This window comes from Leopardus geoffroyi, chromosome D1 (assembly GCF_018350155.1).
Source record: "Leopardus geoffroyi isolate Oge1 chromosome D1, O.geoffroyi_Oge1_pat1.0, whole genome shotgun sequence".
NCBI classification, from domain to species: domain Eukaryota; kingdom Metazoa; phylum Chordata; class Mammalia; order Carnivora; family Felidae; genus Leopardus; species Leopardus geoffroyi.
In genome coordinates this window covers 105,852,090-105,876,111 of record NC_059329.1, presented here as the reverse complement: position 1 = coordinate 105,876,111, position 24,022 = coordinate 105,852,090, and the positions used below count along the sequence as shown (strand labels likewise).

The window sequence follows — 24,022 nt, the reverse complement described above, 5'->3', positions numbered from 1 at the left end:
TGAGTCAGACCCCCCACTATTTATTTCCCCTCTGGTTGGACTCAGGGGCTGGGGAGGTAGGGCTGGGGCGGGACTCCTTCAGAGGGCTCCAGGGGGACTCAGAAGGCACCCCATCTCATATTCTTGACAATCAGGGGTCTGGCTGCCTCCCCCATCCACCTCCTCCCTGGTGCACTACAGAGACAGACAGACAGACAGACAGGCTGATATGGGGCACAGCGCCACCCGATGACACATCCCACCTCTGCCCCAGACTCCTGTTGAGGGTGGGCGTCCTTGCCCAAAAGTCGTCAGGTGGCCTTCCCCCGTGGCCTCCTCCTGCCCTCTGGAGGCAGAGATGCTGGTCCCCACAGGAAGGCCACCCTTCCTCCCCCAAGGCCCTGGGGGCAGAGGAGAGAGTCGGGGGGTGGTCCTTGGTATCAGCTCTGCTTAATGCTGGCTAACTCCCTCCTCTCGGAGCTGCAGTCTTGGCCCCGGGGAAAGGGGACCCGTGCCAGCCCCTCCCTCAAGAGGCTTTCAGATCAGGACCCTGGTGCTCTGGGGGGCTGTGGGGAGCCCAGCCACCCCCACCCCCTGTGCATCGGGAGTCCACGAGTTTGTCTCTGTTTGGTGGCTAAAAAGAACCTCGTTGGGGGGCACCTGGGTGGCTCAGTTGGCTAAGCGTCGGACTCTTGGTTTCGGCTCAGGTCACGATCTCACGGTTTGTGAGTTTGAGCCCCACATCAGGCTCTGCGCTGACCGCGCGGAGCCTCCTTGGGATTCTCTCTGTCCCTCTCTCTCTGCCCCTCCCCCGCTCGCTGTCTCTCTCTCTCTCTCTCTCTCTCTCAAAAATAAATAAATAAAAACTTAAAAAAAAAAAAAAAAAAGAACCTTATCGGAAGCCCCCGCTCTGGTCCAATCCACCTGCCTACTCCAGGAGAGGACATGAGACCAAAGAAGGGAAGTCACCGGCCCAAGCCGCCCATCGGGCCTTGAAGGAGTGGAAACCCAGCCTCCCACCTCCAGCCCTTGTGGGGCTCTAGAGGCCGAATGGAGGTCCCCCAGCCTTTCAAAGGTCTTTTCAGCACCTCCTGGAAACCCAGTTCCCCTCAGTCTGTAAGGCTTCCTCCACAGCACCTGTTTTTTGGGGCCGGGCAGGCGGCGGACGGCAGGGGGCGGGGGGGAATGTGCCCCTGGAACCAGACTTCGGCACCCTCCACCTTGTATGCTCAAAAACATCCCTCCTTCCCAGGGCTGGGAGACAAGGCTCAGCAGATCTGAAAGTATCATCAAGACCTTCCCTGCCACCCCCTCCTGTCTGGCAGGTGAGGAAAGGGGGCCCAGAGAGGGTGAGAGCTCAGCACAGGGTCACAGAGCTCTCAGCGGCAGGGGCCGAGTTGGCCCCAGAGCCTCTAAGGTTCTATCGGGATCTGCTGATGCTGTCTTGGCCCTGTCCCTGACTAGGTTCTGGGAACCCAAGGCCCCACCCGATCAGGATGAGAGGAATATACCTGCCAAGGCGACGCTGTTACCTGCCGGGACCCAGTGCATCCTGCCTGGAGGGTCCCCTCTCTGCAAGGCCCTGTGCCCGCCGATCCGGGCGGCCGTAGCCTCCTTCTAGGGGATTAGCAGGGCGGTCACGGGGGCCCGGCTGTACCAGCCTGGAGGGGCCGCCCCGTCCCAGCCTCCCACCCGAGGCCCAAAGCGCCTTAGCCCCCCAGCCCACCACCCTGGGGTAGGGCACAGCCTGGCTCACTGCACAGGGCAGGACCCAGGACATGTGCTGGGTGTTCCTAGAGAGGGGCGATGTCAGACAAGGGGTCTCGACAGGCCCCTGCCCTTCAGCAAAGCCCTTTTCCAGCCCAGAGCTGAAGGCACAGACCCTGCCCGTCGCGCCCACTGTCCAAAGAGAGTGACCAAGGCCAAGAGAGGACCAGGACGAGAACTCAGGTTCCAGCCCCAAGTGCGAGAGTTCAGGAACGACATACCCACATGCTCAACACTCACTTGCTTTCACACTCACACTCACGAGCACACTCGGGCCTGTCCCCCACGCACCATGGAACACCCTGCCAGGCTTTCCCCTCCCAAGTGGCCAGGGAGAGTCCTAACCCTTAGCACCCGCCCACCTTCCCCCCCATCTCAGGCTCTGGGAACACTTCTCCGGCCCCTGGCTCCCTCCACCCACCTCAGTGGGCAGCCCCACACCCCCCACACCCCCCCCCCCCCCCCCGCTCCCCACAGACATTCTTGAGTCTCCTCTTATCTCTCCGGAGGGAGCAGCACAGCCTCCCTGCCAGGCCGGCCGCATGGCTGAGCTGTGGCGTCAGCCCCCACCCCCCACCCACGGCCAGGAAGGAAAGTTTGGCTCAGGAGGTGGGGAGCCTGGGCCAGCCGGGCCCACCCCTCTGCCTGGGGCACGGGGTCCTGTAGGAAGCAATGGGGGGGGGGGCTGGCCCATGGGTCATCCAGGGTATCTAGCTGGCTCAGGGCACCCCCAAAACAATACTCCCAGGAAAGGAGCAATGTCCCTTTCCTGCTTCCCCAGGGGCCTCCAGCCCCCTTGAGGGTTCATAAAGGATGAACAGCATCTAGAGAGAACAAGTCACCTGGGAGGTGATTGCCTAGGACCCTCAAATGGCCCAACCACCTCAGGATCAACCATTTAACGTAGTCCAAGCCTGATTTCTTGGGGTCCGGGTCTGCTGGGGTGTCCACAACCCTGAAGCAAGGAGGCCCGGGGCTAGGGATGTCCTCACCGACTCAGCAAGCAGGAGTGGACAAAGGCTGCTACCCCCCAAGTCACAGAAAGGGAGATGCTGAGGCAAAGAAAGGCCTTCCTCTCTCCCTCCTGGACACCAAAGGTATCGGGGTACGAGGCTTGAACCTCGGGCCACGATTCGCGGCTCTGCAGCCAGACGGCCCCAGCACCGTGGTGCCCCGTGGACCACCCCACCCCCAGAGGCAGGTTCCCATTGAGGAGGATGTGGGCTTAGGGACTGGAGAGAGGGCAGGGACAGAGGCTTGGCTACCCGAGTTGGTGGCGAGGAGCACAAGAGGGGCCAGAGGGTCTGGCTAGATGTTCCCGTGAGGGTCTGAGAAGCAGAGTGGGCTGGGAGATGTCAGCCTGCACCTCTGCCTCCTCCTCCCACACTGTCCCATCCCTCCTGAATCCAGCACCCTGGAGGAGGGGGACAGACCTGGAGGAGGGGCAGAGGCTACTCAGGAAGAGGGGAGGACAGTCTGGTTAGATGCAGGAGCAGATCTCCAAAACCACAGTGGGGGGCGGGGGGAGGGTGGGCGGGGAGCAGGGGTAGAAGAAAATACTGTAGGGTGTGTGTAGATCCCAGCCCCGGGGAGGGTACTATCAGGGTCAAGGCAAGGGGGTGAGGTCACTCCTGGGGTGGGGAGCAACGGCCAGAGGAGGCAGGGCTCCAGGGACAGGTGTGGGTGAAACAGCCCCGAGGAATCTCAGAGGGCCGGCAGGATGCAGTTCACCACTTTGGGAGGGTCTCAGGGCTCAGAGGTGGCTGGTGGCAGGGATGCCGACTTCAAGAAGGTTCTAGCCCCGGAAAGCCTTTGGGGGTGGGGGGAATCCAGCCCACGGAGGAATGTTGGGGAGGGGTTCCAAGCCCCGGGCAGGGGAGGGGTAGCTGCTTCAATGGGAATTTCAGCCTTGCGGGAGAGAGCAGCCTTGCAGAAAGCGGCTGACAGTCTTGAAGGGGATCCTAGTCTCAGAGAAGCACAGTGGGGAGGTCTCAGCTCCTAGGAGTCAGGCTGGGGGTAGGGTGTCCGCTTGAATGGGACACAGGGGCCTGAATCTCTAGGCAGGGGGCTCAGACTCTGGAAGGCATGCTGGGGGCTGGGGTACCAGCCTAAGAGGCATGGAAGATCCTGGAAGGCATCCTGGGGTTCCCGCCTCAAAGGGGGTCTGGGAGTCTGGGTCTGTACTTGGTTCCAGGGAAGCACAGTAAAGGGTCCCCAAACTCGGGAAGGGCACTGGGGGTGGGAAGTGTCAGATTTTAGGGGGCGGGGGATTGCAGATCCTGGGAGGCATTTAGAAGGAAGGACCGAGCATGGAAGGGGAGGCAGCTTCAAGGAAGTTGTGCGCTGCGGGGGGCAGGGAGGGGGTGCCCAACTTTGGTGGAGGTGGGCAGTAACCTCCAGGAGACTCCCAGCCCCAGGAGCCAGGGCGGCAGGCTGGTGCCAGCCTGGGGGGGTTGGGGAGGGGGGCGCCCGGCCCAGAGGAGGCATCCTGGGGAGTCCCGGCGTGGTGGAAGCATAGACGGGGGTCCCGGGCCCCGGAGGGATCGGCCCGGGGGTTCCCAGCGCGAGGCGGGTCGCCGTCCTCCCCCCACCCCCAACTCCCGCCGCCCTCCCCCCCCCCCCCCCCCAGCCCCGGTCCCTCACCTTCGAAAAAGCGCTGCAGCGCCTCCGTCTCGTCCACCACCTCCATGTCCGGCCTGCCCGGCGCGCACTCCGCCCCGGCCCCGCTACAGCCCGGCCCGGGGGCGCGGCATCGCCGGCGCGGCCCGCGCGACAGTCCCGGCTCGGCTCCGGCTGCGGTCCCGCCCGGCCCGCCTCCGCGCTCGCCCCTCGCGCGGCCCTGGCCCGGCCCCCGCCCGCCCCCCGCGCCCCGCCCGCCGCGCCCTGCGCCCCCTGCCGGCCAGGCCCGCGCTGCAGCCCCGAGGCCGGGCGAGCCGCGGGGTCCTACCGGGGTTGGGGGGCGCGCGTGCGGGCCGGGCAGGGGCGGGGTGGCGGGGGCCGCGGCCACGCCCTGCCCCGTAGTCCCCGCCCTCCCCTTGGGCAGGGGAGGGTAGCAGGATTCTGAACCTTAGTCTCAGAGCAAACCTCAGAAGGCACCCCCTTTCCTCCCCTTGCCCACCCCCACCTCAGCAAGAACACCAACCCACATCCGGTGAGCACTGTGTCAGACTCGCAGTCGGGACGTCGCAGGTGTCAGTTACCTCGTTTGACCCTCTCAGGTGTCCCACCAAGGAGATACGGTTATGTGCCTTTTCCAGATGAGGAAACTGAGGCTCAGTGATGCTCAGGACTGTCGGAGGAAGCGCTGCCCTGTGTAACTTTTCCGTGACGATGGAAACGTTCCCTGCCTTGTCCAGCGTATGGAGGCCACTGGCCACATGTGGCTCCTGAGCGCTTGGAATGTGGCTAGGGAGGCTGAGGAACTGCCTTTTCCATTTTATTTCATTTCAAGCAGGTCAGATTCGTTTTTGTTTTTGTTTTTAATGTTTATTTGCTATTTTTGAGAGAGAGAGAGAGAGTGTGAGGGGGAAGGGACAGAAAGAGAGGGAAACACAGAATCCGAAGCAGGCTCCGGGCTCTGAGCTGTCAGCACAAAGCCCGATGCCGGGCTCGAACTCACGAACTGTGAGATCTTGACCTGAGCGGAAGTCAGATGCTTAACCGACCGGAGCAAGGAGTTCAAATTTAAATGACCGTGTGTGGCTGTGGTGTTGGACAGCACAGATCTAAAGATTTCGAGGTAATTGGAGTCAAAGGCAGCATTCAGAGCCAGATCCTGGCTGACCTGGAACACGGCCTCTCAGTCACTGTTTCCCTGTGTGCTGGTGTGAGGCCCGAAGGTTCTACCTCCTAAACCCACCATCCCCGTCTCTCTGTCTCCACTTCAGGGGCACCTCCTCATCTCTGTTCTGCCCAGCTGCACTGCCTCTCCCCTCAGTGATGGGTTCCAGAACCTCCCAAACCACTCTTTTGGAAATGTAAATCAGATCATGTTGTTCCTTTGCCAAAATCAGTAGTTTCCCCTTGCGTTCAAAACAACAGCTAAACCTCTTGCCCTGGTCCCTGAGGCCTCGTACGATCTGCCCCAGCCTACACCACTGCCCTCAACCTCTGCTCTTCTCTCCACCGAGGCCTCCTTGCCATCACTCGAACACGCCAGGCACGCCTCTGCCCTGCGTGCTGTTCCACCTGTCTATGATGCTTGTCCCCACATGACTGGTTCCTTCTCAGGAGTCAGGTCTTGGCTCGGTCATCGCATCTCTGACCACCCTACCTAAAGCAGTTCCCCCTAGCTACCTTTCTTTCTCACCGTGTACAAGACTTTTACTTAGTTTTTGTGATTACCCTTCTTGCTGTAGATTGGAAGCTCTGTGAGGGTAAGAGATTTTTCTCGCTCGGTCACCGCTCTAGCTCCAACGCCAAGAAACACTACCTGGGACACAGTGCGGGCTCGGTAAACGTACATGGAACGAATGTAGGATGATGGCGTCTTCCAACTGCGGAACACCTCTGACGCTTTGGAAGCCGAGAATTGTGGCATCTTGGACCCAGCGCACGGTCTCACGACGGAGTGGAGTTGCCCATAGCCTCCTGGGATCCTCAGATCCGGCAAGTCAGAGCTGGGAAACCGATGATCCCACCTGACCACCGTTTGACAGATAGAGGGACCTACCCCAGGGGGGTAGGAGGACGACCGGCAGTTGGAGACGCCAGCCCAGCCAGCCGAGCGCGCACCACGCTGCCCACTGATGGCCCCCCAGACGAGCGTGGGGGGACACGAGCCGGGCTGCTCAGTGGGCATGGGCGTGGGAAACTGCTCCCACCCGGGCAGCCCTCCCCATCCTCGGGGGCCAGCCATGGGGGAGGGGCGGCCGGTGCCAGAGCCCCAGATGTGGCCCAGTCAGCAGGCCCGCGGTGGCCCACCGAGGAGGGTCAATGCCACGACAGTTCTGGGGCTGGGGGAGGGGGTGCCCAGGCCGGCGGACGCCTCACAATGAGGTTTTGTCCCTGCGGGGGCCGCTCTCCGAGCTGCTGCTCTTAGATATATAAAATGGGATCTTGCTGGAGGCCCCAGCTGTGTGTGCTGACCCGGACTCCCCCCGCAGGGGCCGGGCTGCGAAGGGGGGAGAGGGCCACACTGAGATGCCTATTCTTTTCCAGCTGATACACCCCAGAGGTTTTTCTCCCTCTGCAGCCTCCCTTAAGACAATTGTTATTCTCTGCCCTGCCCCCTCCCCCACCCGGTCAGGCCTGCCTGCGGACAAAGTAGGCACCCGCCTACGCCATGTGATTTTTGAACATGAATTGATTTTAGGAGTCACCCGGGGACCAGCTGGAAAGCCGGCTCCTTTCGAAGCCTCCACCTACCCACAGGTCCTTCCACCATATTCCACGTGGCGCTGAAATGTCCACCATCTGAGGGCCATCGTGGTGAGCTGAGCGTGGTCCTCGTATTGGTCCTCAAAGGAGTGGGATATGCACATGTCGTCCCCGCCACCCTGAGGCCTCAAGTTGGGTTGTTAAGCTTCTGGGGGTAGCCTTGAAGCTGGTTCCCATCTCTGGGCTGGGGGAGAGGAGGGGCTTAAGTCCCAGACTCCAGGGCTGAGCCGGAAGTCCATGCTGCCACCCCCAAACTCCATAATGAAGTTGGGGTCCAAGCCTGGCTGGGGCAGGGCGGTAGCTAGGGGCTGGTGAGGGAGCTCAAGGGAATCTTGCGTGACCGGGGCTTTGAGGGAGCCATCCATAGAGATGAGTCCCCATCCGCCAAGCCGTTTTAACGAGTGAGCAACCGATTTTTCATCCCTGGCCCAGCAGACGCAGCTGATCCCTGCGGCCATCTCCGCCATCCTCCAAGGCCTGCCCTCCGGTCCTTGGAGGACTCATCTGTAAATCAGCCTATCATTCCCGCCTCACAGTGTGTAGGTGAAAAGCCGGGGGAGTGATCAATGCATGTTGCTTTCCTCCACTCCAGCTCACTTCCCTCGGCCCTTGAGTGGCCGCAGGGCCGGCAGGAGGCAGCACTGGGGAGAGGGAGCTACAGACTTGAGGGGCACTGGTGTAACAGAGTAGCGGGGCCCCGAGGCCAGCCCAGGAGCCGGGGGGCCGGGGACTCATCAGCTAGCCAGATGGCCAGGCCTCCCTCCTGCAGGAGTCCTGATGGCCCCATGGGCTCATACAGCCCTGGCATCTGCCCATTTTACAGAGGAAGAGAGGAAGGCCCAAGGTATGTGGGAATGTAGCATCAGTGAGGCCGGGGGGTGAGAGAGGTCAGGGGAGCCCTGCAGGACATTCGTTCTCCCACCTCCCTCCCAGCTGAGACGGAAGGGGCTGACCACAGGGCCTGAGTGGGGATGGGGGGGCACAGCGCCGCCCCAGCCCTTCCCCATTCCATCCTCTGTGTGACATTGGGCAAGTCACAGAACCTCTCTGGCCCTCTGTGTCTTCTGCTTCTGCACTAATTGGATAGGATAATTTGCAAACTCAGACTGTACAGTGGGAAGAGCCTCTGAAAACCACACAGGTGAGGGTGGAGGCCAGAGTCCTCAGCCAGGGGCCTGAATTCTGGTCCTAGATCTGTCCCCACAGCCTGAGTCACCTTAAGCACGACTTGGCCCTTATCAAGCCTCAGCTTCAGCTTCTGTCCAAAGAGGCTGGGGTTGGAAGAAAGGCACTGCTCCATCACCTTCCCCCAAACTTCACCAAGTAGGGTCACTCTGGCCTCCGGGGTGAGAGGGTGGGCAGTGTAGGAAAGGGAAGGTCAAGGTCAGGTCAGAGCTTGGCCGGGTCAGTGCCTGGGCCGCACCGTGCCATCGCCCCGCGGCTGGCTGGAGGAACAGCGCCACCTGCTGTGTGGAGGAGGCAGGTCAGGCCTGGTGCCGGCGGGAGGCCCCACTCACCCAGGCCCTGCAGACGCTCCCCAGGCCTCAGTGTCCCCAGGATGGGCTGGGGTCCCTGGGATTCCCTGAGTGCGCCTGGCTGGGTATTGTGCACCCTGCTGAGGAAGCACTCAGCAAAGATTTCCAGTGGCCCTTGCATTTCGGTGCTATCCTGCTGGTGGCGGGGGGGGGGGTATTGGAGTTAGTGGCATCCTCTCTCTGTTCTAGTTCTCAGTATCCGGGGGAAGGCGTGGGAACTGTCAGACCAGCCTGGTGCCCCACATGCCGGCTCTGTGGTCTCTTACCCTCTCTGAGCCCCAGACCCCTCGGGGAGGAGAAAGGGACTGCCGAGTCCCATCTTTCAAGGCCCTAATGGGGTCATGAACTCGGATCCCCTGGGAAGACTTTCACATGGGCAGGGCTCGACAAAGTCCTGCCCCCATTCGCGTAGGGCTTCGAGTGGCTTCTGTCCCTCTGAGTGTGGTCCTAGACCAGGGCATCGACAGCAGTGAGAGCCCGTCTCAGAGCCCCCCCCCCCCCCCATCCCCATCTGCTGGGAAGACAGCACTCAAGGCAGCAAGGGTGCTTCTACATCCAGTTTATACACAGCTCTATACAATATACAGAAACCTTTATATACAGATATATTTATAGAATAAGCTATATTAATTTGTCTCTCCTTTTTACAGCAATATTAGTTTGGATCTTTCATACAGTAAGTACAAAAAGTCACGGGGGGTGGCACGTACCGCGCCTGAGTGTCTGTGGGGCCCAGCTGCTCGCTACCGATTGCATATGGAGGTCACCCAGGCCCCTGGGAGGACAGGCCCGCTCGAGGCTGGGAAAGCTTGTGCTGCAGTCTGGGGGACAGAGGGGGAGTGGGTCTGAGCCTAGCTGGGCTGAGGGGGGTGGCTCAGACCCCCCAAGTGCGGTGTCGGGAGGAGGGGAGAGATGTGCAGCAGGCCCATCCTGCAGGGGTGCGGTGGGGAGGGGGCGGGTTCGGGGTGGGCTGACCCTGGGGCCTCCAGGGCTGAGTCCGAGCCTGCCCCAGCCCCAAGTCTGTAACCTTTGTGTGGCTGCGGGCTTGGGGGTGGGGGGTCTGTCCCTGATGGCTCAGTCCTGGGCGTGGGTGGGGACCACGCCCCCTTAGAGGTCCCAGGGCCACCCTGGCAGAGGAGGAATTAAAAGGCCAGACACCAAGTCTCTCCCTGCAATTGGCTGAGGTGCTTGTTGGAACTTTACTCTGATTTACGATGTTTGTTTTTTTTTTTTTTTTTTAAACTCTAAGAGCTACTGATTCCATTTTGTTTCTGCGCTGGGCCCAGGCTATGCCAGCAGCGGGCCTGCAGCGGGGGGTGGGGTGGGGGGGTGGGGGAGTGTCCTGGAGTCTTGGGTGAGGGTGGGTGTCAGAGAGGGAGGGAGGCCCAGCTCCCAGGTCTCTGTTTCCATCCGTCAGGGTGGGCAGGGGTCCTAGGGCAGTGTCCAGGCCAGTCCCAGCTGTGTGTGGGACCAGGGTCAGGACGCAGGCCCCAGATACGAGTCATCATGAGATGAGGGTGTGGGGTGGGGGGGTCTTGGTCAGGGGAGTGCGTCTAGCAGCCCCAGAGAGGCCGTGGGGGGCCAGAGTGGGGGAGTATGCCTCCGAGGAGACGAAGGCACAAGCGGGCAGTCAGCGTCTGGGCACACATCAGTTTTCCAAACCAGGGATCAGAGCAGCAGGTAGGACACATCTGAGACCGAGCCCGTCCTGTGCGCCGCATCCCCCCCCCCAACCCCGCCCCGCCCCGGGCACGGGCCCCCATCGCAGTCACTGGCTGTGTTCTTGGCAGGCTGGGAAAGTGGGAGGGCAGGTAGGGTGGGGCGGGGGCCCCAGCAGTCCCTTCCCCAGGAGCGCCACACACTTCATGCACATGCACACACGCGCCACGCCAGCTCGGACCTTCCCCCACTGGGCTTCTGGGGAAAGGCTGGCCTCTACCTCCCTGTGGTTCCCCAACCCAGCAGGGAAGGAACCCCCCTCAGGTGTGGGCTGGGGCGGCCTCCAGTAACCCAGGACAGCCCCAGAGCCCCTGGCCCTCCTGCACCTCCTTTAGTCGGGTCCCACAATACCCTGCTCTTGGCCTTGCTTCCTGCCGACAGGACATTGATGGGGGGGGGGGTGGGGCAGGGAGAAGGGAAGAAAACCCCGCTGCCAGGAAGGAGCTCAGGCCAGTGAAGAGGGGGGCTGGGGGGGGGGTGGGTGGAGGCATGTCTGGTTTCAGATCCCAGGGCCCGAGGCTGCCTAGGCGTGGGGGCGAGGTGATATAAAGGGGCTACACGGAGCCCTCAAAGGAAGGGGGATTTGGGTGCCCTCCTTCTTCCCAGGGCACTGACTCTGCAGCCAGGGGTGGTCACACCTGTGCCCTCCACCCTTTGAGTGGCCAGGATCCCTGGGGGTAGAAGGCAAGCCAGGAACTAATGGGCAGACAGGGCAGGCCAGGGTGCCCAGGACCCACTGCCAGAGGGATCGGCATGAGGGGTGCGGAGCAGAGAAGCGGCAGTCTTGATCCCACCCTCCTCCAGGCCCCTCCAGGCCCCTCCAGGCTCCATGGCTGCCTTGGGCTCTGTGGAGCCTGGCCTTCCTCCTTTCCCTGCTCAGAACACACGATGGGGGAGAGGGGGGCTTGCAAGCCCAGGAAACATCCCGAGCCCAGCCCAGCGGCTTCTGTAAACATACACAGCACTGCGGGCCACCTTGGTGTGGGGTCACCCCAGGGGGCTGGCCAGCAGGCACCAGATCTGGGGGGTGGCCAGGGCAGATGCCAGCCTGGACCACAGACGTGAATATGTGGGGAGAGGGCTGCTCTCCATCTGGGCCCTGGGAGAGCAGCCAGAGGGCAGTGATGGGGAGTCAGCATGCCCACTGCCGGTCCTGGAATAGGGGGTGCTGGGATGCCCTGTGGGGGACAGGCAGGCCGAGAGGGCAGAGCGCTGCCCTGCCCACCGAGGCCGGCTGCCCCAGGCTCCCCCCTGCATCACACCCCTCCCCAATCTGGAGGACCCAGATCCCAGCCGCCTGGTGGTCCTAAGCTGAGGTAGGGATGTGGACCCCCAGCTCAGCAGCAGTGCCCCGTGCCTGAGGCTAAACCTGCCCCTGGGGGCCTCTCCTCAAAGCGGCCTGGCCCTGGGGGCAGCCACCAGGAGCCCAGGGGGCCACCTACTCTGGCCTGGGCCTCAGCCGGCAGCCACGCCTGGGGTGTTAGCGAGCCGAGATGACCAGGTCGTCCTGCTTGGCGGGGCTGGCCCCTCGGCCGGTGGGGGTAGAAGTCCGGATCTTGTCCACTGCCAGGCACTCCTGGCTGCTGAGACCCGTGGGCGACAGGTCCATGGGCTCCCCCGAGGAGCTGAGCGGGAAAGAGGGCGAGAGTGAGATGCCCGAGGAGGGGTCGGCCGAGCCGGCAAACAGCCTCGGGGGCTTGGGCACCAGGTTGGGCTCGAACTGGGCGCGGAGCAGGATCTCTTGCTGGCTGGGGGACTTGGGGCCCTCGGCGTAGTCGCTGGTGGGGCTCTCGGGCACCACCATGCAGTAGAGGTCCTGGAAGGAGCTGCTCTTACTGTCCAGGTTGAAGAGGCTGTCGATGAACTCGGCGAACTCCAGCACCTGAGGGCTGGGCGAGTCCCCCAGGCGCCCGTTGTGCAGCGCGAGCTCGGCCCCCGGGGCCACCCCGCCGCCGTCGCCGCCCCCCTCCTCCTCCTCGTTGGCCGCCGCGCTGGGGGGCCGCTCCGGGGTGACGCCCCCGCTGCCCAGGGCCGCCTCCAGGGGCTGCGTGTCCTGGGAGTGCTTGGACAGGCTGTCGGCCGCCAGCAGCTCGGTGCGCGAGCTCAGGGACGGGTTCTCCTCCGGGATGGCGGGGTCGATGTAGAAGAGGTGGCCCTCGTCGCGCTCCAGCACGGCGTGGAGGCTGGGTGAGCCGCGGATGCTGCGGAAGCCTGACGAGCGGCGCGAGTCGAAGCTGTACAGCGACTCGGTGTCTGAGAGGCTCTCCATGGTGGCCAGCGGCGCCCGCCGGGCCTGCAGCTCCGCCGCCAGCCGCTCCTGGGTGGACAGCAGCAGCAGCTCCACGGGGTCCTGGCGGGCCGCTGCGGCCGCGGCCACCGGGGACAGCAGCCGCCCCTCGGAGAAGCCCTCCAGGCTCACCTCGGACTGGGACTTGCTCCTACAGAGGGGAGGGCGGGGCAGGGAGGGGCGTGAGAGTCAGGAGGGGCAGAGACTCCTCCCACTCGCTCCGGGCGGGAGGGAACTCGGGGAGGAGAGGAGGGGAAAGTCAATTTCGCGGTTGTTGAACGGCCCGGCCCGGGGCAGGGACCCTTATTTTTTTTCTTTTTAAGTTCTTTTTTATTTATTTCTTAAAAGGGCTTTTTAAAAGTTTATTTTGAGAGCGAGCGAGAGAGCGCACAAGGAGGTGAGGGGCAGAAGGAAGGAGAGACAGAATCCCAAGCAAGGAGCCGTATGTGGGGCTTAAACTCAAGAACCGTACAGCGAGATCGTGACCTGAGCCTTGATCAAGAGTCCGACCCTTAACCTACTGAGCCGCCCAGGCGCCCCAGGGACCCTTACTTACTTATTTATTTATGTTCATTTATTTTGACAGAGCGAGTGAGCAGGGGCAGGGCAGGGGGAGAGAGAGAGAGAGACAGAGAAGAGGAGACAGAGGATCCGAAGCAGGCTCCACACTGTCAGTTCAGGGCCTGATGTGGGCCTTGAACTCACAAACCGTGAGATCATGACCCGAGCCGAAATCAAGAGTCGGAGGCTTAACCGACTGAAACACCCAGGCGCCCCAGGGACCGTTGTTTTTTAAAAACAACTCCTGTTTGGCTGATGCTGTGGGTAGGGAGCCCTGAAGGCCTAAGGCCCCCGCTGGGAGCACTGCTGGGGCGCCTTGTACCTGTGGGCAGCCTGAGACTCAGAGAGACTGGCTGCTCCAGGTCACTCATGAGGCAATGGTGGGAGGGGGAAGAGGGAAGGGGGGCGGGGAAAGGGAGAAGCAGGGAGGGGGAAGGGGTAAGAGCACTGCCCAGAGCTGCCCCCACAGGTTCTCAGACCCTCAGCACCAGCACCACCCTTCCCCACCCCCCTATCTCCCCCCACCCCCATCTCCCCCCACCTCTCCCAGGACTGTGATCACTTCCTTCCTCACACTGGGGTTCCTCCAGCCTCTGCCACGGGTTGGAGCCCTCTGCGGAAGGGACCGGACCGGGCAGTGGGGGGCGGTGATGCAGCTGCTGCTGCGAGGGGACACTGGCTCCCTCATGTGGTCATGCAGTTGCCACAGGAAATGCACAAATGGGAGAGCCAGAGACGTCCAGGTGTCCCCGCCAAGGGCCAGGAAGCAGCGACCACCCTTCTGAGCAGCCTCCTGGCCAAATCTGTAACCTGGGCGGGCAGGGTCCCAGAGAGCCAGGAAGACTCCCACCCGCCAGGAGCCACCGTGTAAGAGCCACCCCCTGGTAAGAGTGTGTGAATACGGAGTGTGGGTGGGCCTGGGAGCATGCATGCACGGCTCTGGGTTCTGTGTACGGCAGGCACACCAAGCGTCTGTATGTCAGCTACCCCAAACGTGTCTCCGTGGTTCGGTCTGGGCACAGGTGCACTCACGCATTCACGTGCACGGCTGCCTGTCCTGGCGTGGGCTCTCTGTGCACTTAGAGCTATTTGTGAACACGTATGCACATGTGTCCGCTTCAACACAAACACGTATATATGCACGTATGTAAGTGCGTGGGTATCCATCTTTTTGGGACCAGATGGCCACGAGCGAACCTGTGTGCTTGTGGCCGTGTGTCTGTGCGTCCCTAGACGGCCACTAATCCCACGCGGGCTTCAGTGATGGCAGGCTCGGGGGCAGTGGGAGCTGATCGGGAGACCCTGAGCAGAGGGGATTGAGATCGAGTTCTCCTGTGCACGTGTGCAGAGCTCCGTGAACACGTGGGCCCAGTACGTGCACAGAGTACAGACGCACACAGACATTCGTGCTCTGGGACACACTGTGGCACCTGTAGCGGCCTCTGGGGTGGGCTGGGGCTGGGTGCCTGGGGCTCACCTGACGCTGCTATTTCGGTGGTCTGCGGTGGGCAGCTCTAGGGCGAGGCCGGCGGGCACGGGTGGCCCTGTGGGCAGCGGCTGCTGCTGGAAGATCAGCTCGGGAGTCAGGTCCACCTCAGTGGGGCTCACCATGACCTTAGCAGCAGAGAGCAGGGCCGTCTTTCCCTTGTTGTAGTTCTCCAGCACCTGGGGACGGGTCGGGCAAGCTGGTGGTGGTGGTGGTGGTGGCGGAGGAGTGACAATCACATGGGGGGGGGGCGGGGGGGGGGCAGCAGGCCAGGCTTCTCAGGCCAGAGCCTCGTGGGGTGAGCCAGGCCCCGCTCCTGTCCCCCCACCCCAGGTCCCTTCCCCACCAGGAAGGCCTGCCCCACAGATGGGCCAGGCTGGGGTTTCCCTTCCCTGTGGTCAGCCTTTCCGCGGTCAGGTGATGGCTGAGGGTGCCCGTGGGTGGTGGTGTACCTGTCAAGTGCCAGGTGGCCTCCAGGCCCTCTAAGCTCAGCCCGCCTCGGGGACAGGTCCCTGGGAATCTCCTAAGCTCCCCACTACGGGGCCACATGGCAAAGTAGACTGTGGGAGCGTGGGGGCCAGAACACGAGCTCTGGTTCACTCCTCTGAGAGTCTGCACCCTTGCTCGTAACATGGGGACGGAGACAGAACAGCAAAGTGCTGCGGGAGCTGAGGTGACGTCACTGCCCGGGGCCATGCGGGGGCTCTCACCTTGTTGAGCCCCTCCATGACCACATAGGGGAGGTGCTCATGCAGCATGGCCGGCGAGATGATCACCTCGTTGAAGGCCTTGTTGTCGCCCCAGATGGCAAAGTATGTGGGCTCCTCCTGCTCACAGCAGCTGGGGACACAGGCACCGGAGGGAAGCTGAGTGGGGGTGACTCCCTGGCCGAGGCCCCCAGGTCTCCGGGCCCCCTGCTCTCGCCTCACCCTGAGCCCCCACCCCCACCCCCACCCCAGCCAGGAACCGTTTATGCCAAATGGGCCTCAGCCGCCGTCCCTACACAGCCTACTACCCGCTTGCGGCCTGGGTCACACCTGCCCCAACCCTGGGCAGGAGGGGTCGCTGGGAAGGAGGATCCAGGCCCGACCCTCTGAGAGAGCACGAAGTAAGAGAGGTCGATGTGTAGCTTGTCCACCTTCGTGCTCCCACCCCCGCCCCGCCCGTCACAACCGCTGCCGTCTAATCCCGGAGGGGATGCCAAGTGACACCTGAGGTGTGAGCTGGTGGGGCCTCAGGGTGACCCCTCCAGGGCCTCCGCTTTTACATGGCCCCTAAATGGGAAGAGCTGCTCAGGAACAAAGTCTGAGATGGCCGAGGGAGGAGCCTGGAGTCCCGCTCTGGACTTTTCTTCCGTTCCCAGCGCCCCAGGATAGGGCAACCCCTGCAGTGAGCATCCTGGGCCAGTGTCTCCCAACCTCTGCCCACCACCCCCACCCCGTCCCGTTCCGAGGGGTGACAAAGCAAGGCCAGCTCGGTCCCCCACCCCCCTGGCTGCTGCCTCCCCCCAGCCGACCAGGGTCGCGGGCAGCACCCTACCAGCACTGCTCTGCTGGGTGGTTGTGGACCACGTGGATGATGCGGCCGGGTGGGTAGAGAGGGGTGCTGGCTGACAGGGCGATGGTCAGGTCGCTGGGGTGGGTCCAGAGCCGCGTGCTGGCCAGCGTGGCCACCTCCACCTCCTCAGGCAGCTCCGACTTGGGGATACATTTGGTGGCCCCCACGATAATTCGCCACTGTGCGGGGCAGGGGGGAGATGGGGAGAGAGCTGAGCAGGGCTGGCTGGGTGGGCAGGGGCAGCAGCGTCCTCAGAAGGAGGGCCCTTGGTGACAGGTGGGAGCTGGGATGGCCATGGGTGGAGGGAAGGACAGTGCCCACCTAAGGACGCAGTGGCCGAGGCATATGGTGGCCAGGATGGCCAAACAGATGCCAAGGGCAGATGATATGACACTGCTGAATGTCAGGGCTGGAAAGGGGCTGGAAGAGCAGTCAACCCCTTATCTAGAGGATGGGGAAACAGCCCAGCAAAGGGAAGGGACTTGCTCTAGGTCATTTCCTGAGTCAGAGACAGAACAGAACCGGAAGTTCATCGCAGTTGCACCTACCAGGCCTGGGCACGTCTGGATTGGCTCCCAGCTACCTGCCTCCTGGGCCTGACAAGGGCACAGGCCTGGGTCTGATAGGAACAGCTCTACCTTCCAGAACCAGGCTCCTCCAGGCAGACATGGCCCCCTAAGACTTTGCTGCCCTGCCCACCTTTGCCACCTGGTGCCTGACCCAGGGCCCTGCCTGCCGGAGGGTCATGGGCACCAAGTTTGGGAAGAGGCCAAATTGGGCAGAGATGGTTAATGGGGTGGGGGCCGGCCTGGGGGTCACAGGGGACAAGCTGGTGCAGGTCAGCCCCTGCCTGCCTGTCTCCGGGTACCTGGCCACAGCACCCACCCCTGCCTGGCATGCTGAGGCCGGCTTGCCACAGGAGGAGCCCCCCAGTGTCCTCCTCTGAGACCTGGTGAGGTAGGAGGAAGGGCTGATCCTCTCCTTAGCCACAGCGGACATCAGAACAAAGTGCACCCAGATCCCCTCCGGCGGTGGCAGCCCGGCTCATGGAGCCTGGGGAGCCGCAGCGGGCTTGGCAGGGGGCTTCCTGTCGCAAAGTCGAAGCACTGGGCTTCGGGCCTGCTTTTTCTTGACTTTAGGAAGCGCTGGGTGATGGGGACTCAGGAGCCCTTGGTTCCCTTCCTGACTCAGTTACAGCTTGTGTAAACAACAGCAAGTCCCCTGCCCACTCTGGGCCTCAGCCTCGGTTTCCCCCTCTGTACAAGGAGCAGGGAGACGTGGTGAGCTTGGAGGTCTGAGAGTTTGAGGGCCTGGGGTTCCCATGACATCAGCCACACACAGCCTGGCCTCACATGGCTGGGGCCTCTTGTGCTTTGTGCCAAGGGACAGGCAGGGCACAGGACAGGTGAGGTGCCCAGGGCCCAGCGTGCCCTGGCAGGAGGGAGGGGCGGGGGCTCACTTTAGGCTTCGTGCTTCGCTGCAGGACATCCAGGAGCTGTCTGCGGAAGCCTTCCAGCTGGGAGAGGCCGATCCTGGGGAAGGAGGCAAGACGGGTGTCAGCCTGGCCTGGCCAGGGCCCGGGAGAGGCGTGGGGTGTGGGGGCAGAGCGGGCAGGCACATGGCCGCCACAGAAACAAAAAGACCACGCCATCAGGATCACAGGGTGGGAGGGGTGGACAGGCAGGCGGGAGTCAGCAGCTCGGCAGGGCCGAGCCAGGGAAGGGAGGTCAGGCAGGGTGGGGCCACCCATCCTCCGGCTCTGGGGGCTCTGGGATTCCCCCCGGGGAGATGGGAATCCCCCGGGGAGGGAGGAACAGTCGGCCGGGATCGGGACCGTGGAGAGAGGGCATAACTTGTGACTTGCGACTCGCCTGGGGACAAGGTCTTTGCCCAGAACCACAGCTGTCACAAATTCCTTGGAGTATTCCATGGCGTCCTCGCTGCAAAGGAAGCCAGGGGGTGCTAAGGCAGGGGTGGTGAGCGGGCCCCGCTCTGGCACTCCTGGGGTCAGTTTTTGCTTCAAGGCCCTCCGGGGAGCTCACGGGTGCCAGGCCAGGCCGCCCGCTGCCTGTCGCACCTTTCCTGCCAGTGAGGCTTTGCCGGGCGTGGATCCTGGGGTCTGCCTGGCATCTGACGCAGCAACCCCCCGCGCTTAGCGGGCCATTCCCAGGCCCCCGTGTGACCAGAAGCCAGACTGCCCCGGGGCCAGCTCCCAAGTCTTTAGCCCCCGCCAACCCAAGCCAACTCTGAGGCCCCAGGCTGCTCACCTCAGCAGGCCCCCTGGTGGGGAGTAGGCAAAGCACTTGAGGGTAGGGTACTGGGGGCGCAGAAGGAAGGAGAGGATGGCAGCCGTGCCTGCACCCAGGGAGTGGCCCACCACAATCAGGCCGTAGTGTTTGGTTCCGCGGCCCTGAAAACCGAGAGAAACCTGAGAGCCCTGCCCCGCTGTCTGTCGGGACTAGCTGAAACCAGGGAGGCGGATGGGTCTTCCCAGAGTCCCGGGATCGTGTCTGTGCTGTGCGGCTGCCGGGGCAGAGAGAGAGGGCCAAGCTAGACTCACGCAGAGCAACTTGTTGGGGGGACTCTTCTAACAAACTCCTACTCATCCTTCCAAACCTCGCTCAGAGTACCTCCTTGGAGAAGCCCTTTCTGATTTTCCAGGAGAGGCTGACTTCCTCCTAGACGCTGCATCTACACCTGTGGCAGACCTTCATACATGGTGACCATACTCTGGTGTAACAGCGTACGTTCTGTAAAGATTATGCTCTGTTATAATCGCTTGTTCACCTGCCCCTGTTTCTGTGCCCCAAACACTAGACTGGGCTCTCCGGGGACCAGGGACGGCTTGGCTTTGGGAAGAGCAGTTGGCAGCACCTCGGGAGATCACCCCGACCAGAGTGACCCCCTTTTGATCGGCTCTGCAACGATTTTCCATCGCCTGCTCTAGATTCTGAAGCCCCTGGCCCGAATCATCTTCGGGCCTCCAGTGCCTGGCGTGGAACAGGTGCTCACAACGGGGTGGGGCTGAGCAGGGGAGCCCAAGAAATGCTGGTGCAAAAGAGGAAGGCGTCAGAGCAGGTGGGAGGGACTGAGCAAGTGAGGAGGGGGCCGGGAGCCAGGCATCAAAGGAGGCTGTAGGAGCCTGGCCTGCTGGGGAGGCGCCACCGTTCAACGCATCCTGCCCCCAGTGTGGCCCTCGGGGAGGCAGGGCCAGCGTGGCCAGGGCTCGCTGGCAGGGAAAGTGCCTCACCAGGTCTCGCCCAAAGGCCTGGGACAGGACCATCTCCTGCTCCAGCTTCTTCTTGATATACTCAGCCGAGAGGACCATTCCCTGGGTAAGGAGGAACAGAGGTGGGTGTCACGGGCAGGGAGGGAGGGAGGTCTTTTAGAGACCAGTAAAAACCAGTGGCTGGAAGCTCACTAATCCTGTCCCGTTTCCCCTTTGGCCCTCCTGACCCCTGGCTGTGGGGTCTGGTGGATACTTTCTCACATCAGTCCCAGCTCACAGATGACAAAACTGAGGCTCAGAAGAGTGGCATGTCTGTCTACCAGAAACCAGTGGTTTGGCGGAGGACGAGCCCCAGGAGGCTGCCAGTGAGGGAGGGGAGAGAGCGTCTGAGGGCGAGGGAGAGACCCCCTGGGTCCTGTGCTGCCAGGAGGCCAAGTAGGGTGAGGTGCTGCCTCCTCAGGCTTTTCTGGGACAGGATCTGGGCCAGGTAGGACCGTGGGGGTCCTGGTGGGTGGGCCACAGTGAACTTCTAGATGAATCTGCACCTCAGGGGGGTGATGGGGGGGTGGCGCAAGCAGGGAGGCCCCCCACCGCAGCAACAAGACAGGTCTGTGTGCCAGCAGGGTTGGAGAGAAGGCAAGGGGCCCGGAACGGGGCGTACCTTGTGTCCCAGCCAGGTGCCGTGGTGCCCCTCCACAGGGAGGCGCTCAGCGTCACCAGTGAGGTCTGTCAGCGCATCCTTGTGGAAAGAGAGGACGGGTGAGGGGTGGGGTGAGGGGTGAGGACGACAGGCACCCCTCGGGGGCTGTGAGGGTGTCCACAGGGGCGGGCTGGGAGCCACAGGCAGCATACCTTAGGGGAAAGGGTTCCCCGGATACTGATCACCACCTTCTTCTTGTCATGGTCCACTGCCACGTAGAAGGGGGTCTCATAGACCTAGGATAAGGGGGTTCATGAGCCGAATGGCCTTGGGATGGAGTTAGACTTGGGGAATGAGTGACCTAAGCAGGTCTTCCTGCTACGCAATCGGCTCCCCTGGCCGCTGGGCCCCGCAGGGCTGGCGGGGGCTCCCTCCCCACCCAGCACACAGCCCGCCCTGCCCTCCAGGCTCCCCTCCACCGCAGACAGCCTGAGAGCAGCCGTCCTGCCTGCAGGGTCTAGAAGGACCGCCGCCCCCTCCCCAGGCCCTCACTGCTTATTCCCTTGATCCCTTCCCCCAAAAAGCTGGCCGAGAAGCCCCGGTGTTGGGTGTGGGGTCGGGGACCACCTCCCAGCCCCAGAGGGAGTGCAGGCCCGGTGCGGGCGGCCCCTCACCGCGTCGTGGCAGGAGGTGTACACGATATCCACCGCGGTCATGTTCTCGTCCAGGAAGTGGCGCCGGATGGCAATGGCGTTGCAGCCGCAGCAGTTGTCTTCCTCGATGGTGACTCCCGGGGCAAAGCGGGGCCGCGCAGGGCACAGGCAGCACCTGGCGAGGTGGCAGAGGGCTCAGAGACCTGGGAGAGCCATTCTCTCTGCCGTCCTCTCTGGAACCTCCCTTGCAAGTCCCAGGGTCCTCAGCCTACTTGGCCTCCTGGCAGCATGGGACCGGGTGGGTCTCTCCCTCGCCCTTGATGCTCTCTCCCCCTCACCCCTGGACTGCTCCTCCCTCACTGGCAGCCTCCTGGGGCTCGTCCTCCGCCACAGCAACGATCTTCCCGCCTTCTCGCTCACCACACCTGCTCCCGCTCTCCGGCACTGAACACCTCCTCCGAGCTACCGAACCGCCCGCCCTGCTCCCGGCCTCCAGACGCCCCCATCCAACCATGCCAGGTCCCAGTCCCCGATGGTCCACCCCCGCGTGCTCCCTGGATCCCCCACACCCAGCTGCTCTGTGCACAGTCCCAGACTTGGACCTGGCCTCGGGTCCTCCCCCCACCTCTCGTCCCACGGCCTGGCGGTCGGCACATCAGCTCGCCCTGCCTTCAGATTCAGAACGGACTCCAACCACCTTCCCTGGCGCCCACCCTTTCCACCATCATCTCTGGCTTGGAGTGTCGTGGCGGCCTCCTGACCGGTCTCCCTCTTCTACTCTTGTGCTCGGCATTCTTGATCGGAAGCCAGGGTGAGCCTCTGAGACATGAGTCAAGCCACATCATTTCACTCCAAACCTTACAGCGCTGCCCTTTCTTGTCTACTGTCAGAGCTGGAGTCCTTGCAAGGGTCAAGGGCGCTGCCCCATCAGGCCCAGATTCTCTGGCTTGCTACCTTCGACTTCCCTCCGGCCCCACCGGCCTTCCTGCCTGCCCTCAGATGCACTGGCCATATCTCATGACAGGACTTCTCACTTCCTTCAGACCTCTGCTCAAATGTAGGTCACGGGGACATCCACCCTGGACACCTCATCTAGCACAGCCAGGCCCCTGCCAGCGTTCCCCAGCCTGACGACACATCCGACTTTATTTTTCCCCAAAGCATCAATCTGCTCCAACGGGCTCCGGGTCCCTGTCTGTGTACTGTCTGCACCTCTCCACCAGGCGATGGCTCCACGGGGCAGGCTTTGCTCTGCTTGGTTTACCGCTGTGTCCCCAGCACCAGGCACACGAGGTAGGCATCCCCCTCAAGGAGGGGCTGAGTGTCAGAGCCGGGCACCCTGCTAGGGAGTGCAGGGGCTCCTCAGGCCACCAGAGGGAGCCAGCACCCAGCCGACCAGCCCTGGAGCCCGGAGCAGCGGACACAAGAGCACAGTCTGCCAGCTGTCTTGAGATGACAGCTGGGATTTTATTAAGGAGCCTGAATTTCGGCGATGCTGGGAGGTTTGTCTTCACTCAAGCAGCATCTAAGGGATTGTTACATCCCGATGAGAAGTAGCCTCGCTGAGCAAACTCAGGGTCCGGCTGCATCTCGGAAGCTACCGGGCCTGGGGTGGGCGGCCACCTCAACCCACGCTGGGAGAGGCTCCCACCAACCGCAGGGCCAAGTGGGGGCCGGCCTGGGTCTGGGGGCCAGACTCCTGTTCTCAGGCAGCTGTCTCCTCTCTCTAACCCCAGTCAGCCCATGGCCACAGCAGCGTGGCCTTCAGGGACAGAGACCTGGGCTTGAACCCTTGGCCTTGAGGACCGTCTTCTCTCTCCCTGCAGCACCGGGGAGCTGAAAAACAGCAGCATCCCTCCTGCCTGCATGTCACCCCGAGTGCCCGGCCTGCCAGTGACTCCCTGGCTTCCGAAATACCTCATGTGCAGGTGGGACAGACACCGCCTGCACAAATGACGCCCCCACCCTGCCCGTGAGTGACGGCGCAGGGCCTGTCAGAGCCCAGGTCCCGGGACTCCTGGTCTGGTGCTCATTTCAAGAAGCTTCTTAGGCAGCGGCAGGGACTCCCAGGGACGCTGGGAGGACCCGCTGTGGGAGGGGGCGTGGGGTGTGTGGTCCGCTCTGTGAGTCACTGGCGGGGGGGGGGATGGGGAGAACCAGGTCCCCAGGGCCACCCAGCTTTCTGGAAACAAAGGGCACCGCAGGAGAGGTGTGACCGCCCCAAGGGCAGGGGTGTCACAGACAGAAGCTGCCGCCCAGCCTGCCAGCCTTTCGGGACCAGGGAGCCAGGGAGCTGTCCTCCTTCTGTCTGGGCCACACTGAGGGTGGACACACCGAGGACGGGGAAGGGCCCCTCCTGGAGCTGTGCCCTTCTCTGGTCCACTTAGGGAAGCACAGTCCACCGGGTCCCTGAGGCGGGCTGCAGGCAGGCCTGGGGCGGAAAATCCTTTCTTTCAGAGAGGCGGAGCACAGGACAGGAGCAGGAGGGAGCAAGGTGTGGGCAGAGGGGAGTGGTTGAGAGAGGTAGAGACAGACACGGCAGGGGAAGGGAACCAGCAGTGCCAGAGGCTAGACAGCTATCGTTGAATCCTCTCAAAAGAGCTCCAACATCCCCATTACACAGATAAAGAAACCGAGCCTTGCAGAGGTAGGGGGATCGACTTGCCCAAGGCTGCCGACTCACCCAAGGCTGCGGGTGACAAAATCTGGATTCAAAGCAGATTTTGGAATCTGCGTGATTCCAAAGCCCATGCCCTTCCCTGCCTGGGGATAATGCGCGACTAGAAAGGTCGAGGCCCACAGGCGGGGTGGAGGAGAGGAAGGGCGGGTTGCAGACCCCAGGGGAGGTGGGGACAGGGCAGCAGGCACAGTCTGTTCAGGGAGAGCGTCCCACAGGCTGGCCCAGCCGCGGGACCTCGGCTCCTCTGCACGCACTGGCCGGCCAGAAGGACAGGACGGGGTACTCACGAGCAGGACCGAGCCAGCTGGCAGAGGCCACAGGCAGGCTTCCGCATCAGGTACATGGGCCACCCGTAGGCGGCCAGAGCGAATAGCATGTAGTAGCAGACCTCTTTGTAGCGGAGCATCTCTTGCTGGAAGAGAGGAAGCGGAGTCAGTCACCCCTTGCCCTTTCCGCCTGCAGCCTCTGGGCCCAAGGGCTCCCCAGGAAGGAGGAGGGAGCGGTCCTGCCAGCCTCCCCGGGGGCTGTAGGCCCACCCGGCTCCCACCGT

The 24,022-nt window shown here is 62.9% G+C and overlaps 2 protein-coding genes across 14 annotated transcripts in view; both read right to left on the bottom strand.

The window, feature by feature from the left end:
• MYRF (myelin regulatory factor) overlaps nt 1-4,563 on the bottom strand; it is a 33,827-nt gene extending 29,264 nt beyond the window's left edge. For 4 of the 11 annotated variants that reach the window (XM_045485498.1, XM_045485502.1, XM_045485508.1 and 1 more), the window contains exon 1: nt 4,390-4,563. In XM_045485498.1, the coding sequence (XP_045341454.1) occupies nt 4,390-4,435 (46 nt within the window). In that variant the 5' untranslated portion in view covers nt 4,436-4,563. Of the gene's footprint in view, nt 1-1,490; nt 1,546-4,389 lie in introns of those variants that run through there. The other 7 variants (XM_045485501.1, XM_045485512.1, XM_045485503.1 and 4 more) reach the window with 3 other exon arrangements.
• A 4,641-nt stretch (nt 4,564-9,204) lies between these two features.
• The window catches only part of DAGLA (diacylglycerol lipase alpha), a 62,549-nt gene continuing 47,731 nt past the window's right edge, over nt 9,205-24,022 (bottom strand). For all 3 annotated transcript variants that reach the window (XM_045485494.1, XM_045485495.1, XM_045485496.1), the window contains 12 exons: nt 23,760-23,884; nt 20,814-20,967; nt 20,352-20,435; nt 20,161-20,238; nt 19,521-19,601; nt 18,538-18,680; nt 18,142-18,210; nt 17,730-17,802; nt 16,253-16,449; nt 15,424-15,553; nt 14,705-14,892; nt 9,205-12,817 (listed from right to left, as the gene is read on the bottom strand). In XM_045485494.1, the coding sequence (XP_045341450.1) occupies nt 11,860-12,817; nt 14,705-14,892; nt 15,424-15,553; nt 16,253-16,449; nt 17,730-17,802; nt 18,142-18,210; nt 18,538-18,680; nt 19,521-19,601; nt 20,161-20,238; nt 20,352-20,435; nt 20,814-20,967; nt 23,760-23,884 (2,280 nt within the window). In that variant the 3' untranslated portion in view covers nt 9,205-11,859. The remainder of the gene's footprint in view (nt 12,818-14,704; nt 14,893-15,423; nt 15,554-16,252; nt 16,450-17,729; nt 17,803-18,141; nt 18,211-18,537; nt 18,681-19,520; nt 19,602-20,160; nt 20,239-20,351; nt 20,436-20,813; nt 20,968-23,759; nt 23,885-24,022) is intronic.